General features: G+C 46.9%; 1 protein-coding gene across 1 annotated transcript; it reads left to right on the forward strand.

The window, feature by feature from the left end:
• The first annotated feature begins 234 nt into the window (after window positions 1-234).
• On the forward strand, window positions 235-2564 carry LOC119394714 (acanthoscurrin-1). Its single transcript, XM_037662028.1, has 2 exons — window positions 235-255; window positions 1777-2564. Exons 1-2 carry the CDS (start codon window positions 250-252, stop codon window positions 2560-2562), a joined length of 792 nt encoding a protein of 263 aa, XP_037517956.1. The 5' UTR covers window positions 235-249; the 3' UTR covers window positions 2563-2564.
• The last annotated feature ends 1372 nt before the right edge of the window (window positions 2565-3936 follow it).

Consider the following 3936-nt stretch of genomic DNA (forward strand, 5'->3'; position numbering starts at 1 on the left):
GAGTCTACGTTGTTTGAAAGGCGGAGAGCGAAAGTTGAAACCGGCGTCCCCGACATCCTCTCCCGTTCCTTACCCCCTGGAAGCGCAGCAGGGAACTCTTGCTCCTCCCGATTGCAACTCCGTCAGCTGGGTCCACGAGATATATAAAGGTGCCCGAGATTTACTCACGACAGCAACACCTCTCGGCCCTCAAAGCAGCAAGCACCTAAAGATAACTAGAGCCCCTTCGCTGGTAGCCGAATTTTTAAAATGAAGGTAAGGAAGGTTTTGATGCTTATGATGGAACAGAGTTTTAGTTGAGGCCCGAAAATCGCTTGTATATTCCACTTCTGAAGATGCTTTTCGTTAGGATTGTTACCCCAAGCTGTTGCTTTCTCTGTCTGATGGCATGACTTACATTGCCAAATATATAGGCCGTAGTCGTTGTCATGTTTACTAGGCTCCATGCTTCACCCCGAATTATTGTATGCACCGACGTTCAGGCTTAAAGTCCGCAGTCACAAGGGCAAACTACGTCTGCGTAGTTTTCCGTTGCGACTGAGCGAACTCATTGATGCTGTAGTACTTTGTTCCCATGACGTAATACCTCGCTTTGCGTTGGCATTGAAATGTTTATTCTTCATGTACGTTCCAGTGAAACATTACTGACAATTGCACTTTTTACCCCCACAAGTGTATTCTAACCATTTACAATGCATTTTTTAAACATTTACCGCTATAAAATGGACTTGAAATCATATAAAAGGAAGTTATTCTCATTTTAACTTTCGACTTACCGAGGATATCCTTGCCTCTTTATAGTGATGTATTCGTATATTGCCTTATCGATGCCAACGAGAAACCAGCAGTCACAAATGATAACCATGCGTTATAACCTTTCAGTACGTCGATGGGCTCCTTTAAAACTCTGGTCTTTCTTAATGTGGCCGTACTGTTCATCTACAACTGCCAGTGATAATTACTGTTATTAAAAGCACCCATTACCAACCGCTTTGTTTGTGGACAACAGTCAGACATTTGTCATCTGGATGTTCAATCATGCTAAGTTGAGAAACAATAGATTCTGTCAACTTGCATAGTCAGTGGGAACATTTTGCGTGAAGCAAAAAGGTCTAATTTTTTTGCAGCAGTGCCCACAGCTTGTAGCCCCTTAAAGAACTGTATTGTTCTCAGATATTACAATATGCTGAGACAAGCGATGAAAGAGACAGGTTAGTGCACATTCGTGATTGCTGTGCATAGTTTTAACACCAAAATAATGCAAGACTTCTCGTGGTCTTCCACTGCTTCAGTGTTAAACCTCAGCGCAACACAAGCATGAGCTGTAGTACACGCTAGAAATCTATATGCCAGGTTGACTGCCTAAGCCGCCGAATCATGCAGCTGTCTTTCAGATATCGCGGTCCATAAACTTACGACAACAACTTTAAGCCTCTGAAGAAAATGTGTAGGTCATCTGCTCTTCTCAAGTTCTATTTAAAATTCAGCAGGCTCTGCATCAACTGAACTGTGCGGAACTTCTATGCCATGTACGAACACGAGGGTTCATTATATTGCAAATAATGTGCTCGTGTTTGTACATTACACTAAACAGTTTTTTTTTGCGACTATGTTTGTTGTCGTACTAGGACACTGATAAGTGATGGGAAAGTACATTCACATTTCCATGTCGTATTTGCTTTCTTTTTGTGTGACGTCTAAATTTGTGCCATATTAACTGCCACTCTGCTTCAAAAACATGTTGAAAGTACAAACATTTTGTCCCACCACTTCCAGTTCACCACCATTGCTGTTCTCGCCCTCGTGGCTTGCCTCGCCTACGCTGAAGACGCCAAGAAGGCAAGTGAGAAGGACGAAAAGAAGGACGAGAAGAAGGACATTGAGGGCCGTGGCGGCTTCCTAGGCGGCGTGGGTCTGGGAGGCGTCGGCTATGGAGCCGGATACGGTGCTGGAGTAGCTCCCGGACTCGTTGGTACCGGCGTTGGAGCTGCGGGTTTGGGCGCTGTCGGAAACCCTGCCCTTGTTGGAGCTGGCGTTGGTCATGGTGCTGGCGTTGGAGCAGCTGGTCTGGGCGCCGTCGGAAACCCAGCTCTTCTAGGAGCCGGTGTCGGTCACGGAGCTGGAGTCGGAGCCCCAGGTCTCGGCGTTGTCGGTAACCCTGCTCTAGTTGGAGCGGGCGTCGGTCACGGCGTCGGTCACGGCGTCGGTCTGGGACACGGTGTCGGCCTTGGACATGGAGTCGGTGGTGGCTTCCAGTCAGGTTATGGTGCCGCTGCCGGTGGACAGCAGTCCGGTTACCAAGGCGGAGCCGCTGGTCACAACCAGGGATCTGGCGCCTTCGCTGGTGGCGCGTCCCGAAGCACCGTGAATGCGTTCAAGAACAACGCTGGTTACAGCCACACCTCCGGATTCTCGGCCAGTGACAGCAAAAACTTCGGTGCGGGCCACAAGCAGGCATCTTCTGGATTCAACAGCGGCGCCGCTGGCCACCAGGCCGGATTCGGCAAGACTGCGCATGGAGGTGCTGCTGGTGTCGGAGCGGTCGGCCTCGGCGTTCATTAATGGTGAGGAGAGCTTGCCATCGTTAATGATGGCCTTGTGCACAACGAATTTAGCAACGTGAATGTGAATGTGATGGTCGCACGTAGCCTTAATTATACTTGAGCATCGCCTCCTAAAAGGCTTTAAACTTGTACTACAGAGGAGGACGACAGAGCCAAAACCCTAGCGAGAACACATGTGTAGGATTACAGAGGAGAGAGCAGGACGAAAACAAAGGGCACCGCTTGTAGCACTCTGTATGTGTGCCGTTGGTGAAGATCGCATGGTGCTTCTGCATGTGACGTGGCTGTGGTCAGCCACATGAAAAAATGAGCAGTTGTTCCGTGTACGAATACAACCGATGAGCGAAGCTCCTTAGAAATGGGACGCAAACGACTATGTACGTTTTCAAAGTGTTTATTGCGCCGCACGCCTTGTTTTTTGCGCAACCTGCGCCGAACGCCGCGCGCTTTGTTTTGTTTCTTTTGCGCCGCGCGCGGCGTTTCATTGTCTTTTTGCGCCGGCGCCGCATCTATTTTTCAGGGAGCTTCGACGGTGGGGTGCGGGCGTTAGGAACTTCGCTCCTCAAAAGAAACCAAATGTTGGAGGGGAAGAATATGGAAGTGGGCAAGACATGCGTGCAGCAGAAAAGATTAAAGTGAGCTAGCCATAATACAAAAGCATTTCATTCGTTGCTTTGAACCGAATAACAAACTGCGTTTTTCTGAACGAAACAAACTACGTTTTTCTGAACCATGTGGCGAATAAATGCAATTGCAGTTTTATTGAATGGCAGTTGGCCTGTACGCTGTCGTCAGGAAAATAAGGACAACGTTATCGCGCAGGCTTTTTGTGTATTGGCGTGTCTGCACTGCATGTGGCGTCGTGAATATTTGTTTGCACCCCTCTTAGAATACCACATTACGAGCAGTAGTCAAATAATAATTAATTTTTCATTGTTTTATCTCACAGCAAGGGGACTCCCATCTCCAGCCTCCATCTTCATTGCCACATCGAAATCAGTCAGCACGTCTGTTGGATGGCAAAAATAAACTCATTGGCATCCTTTTGTATTCTTGTATTACGTTTCATGTAGTAGTAGTAGTAGTAGTAGTAGTAGTAGTAGTAGTAGTAGTAGTAGTAGTAGTAGTAGTAGTAGTAGTAGTAGTAGTAGTAGTAGTAGTAGCAGTAGTAGTAGTAGTAGTATCTTTATTTTATTTCTTGGAATACAAGAAAAAGGAACAGAGTCGAAAGGCGTTTCATACGCCTGACAAAGGCCTCTGTACGTAAGTTCGCAACACATACATATCTATTGCATATATGCAGAAACAAAAAAAATTTGACGCATCATAAAACCCCATGAGCGCTAACAAAGCAGCATTGAAATCAACAGAA

This window comes from Rhipicephalus sanguineus, chromosome 1 (assembly GCF_013339695.2).
Source record: "Rhipicephalus sanguineus isolate Rsan-2018 chromosome 1, BIME_Rsan_1.4, whole genome shotgun sequence".
Classification (NCBI taxonomy): Eukaryota; Metazoa; Arthropoda; class Arachnida; order Ixodida; family Ixodidae; genus Rhipicephalus; species Rhipicephalus sanguineus.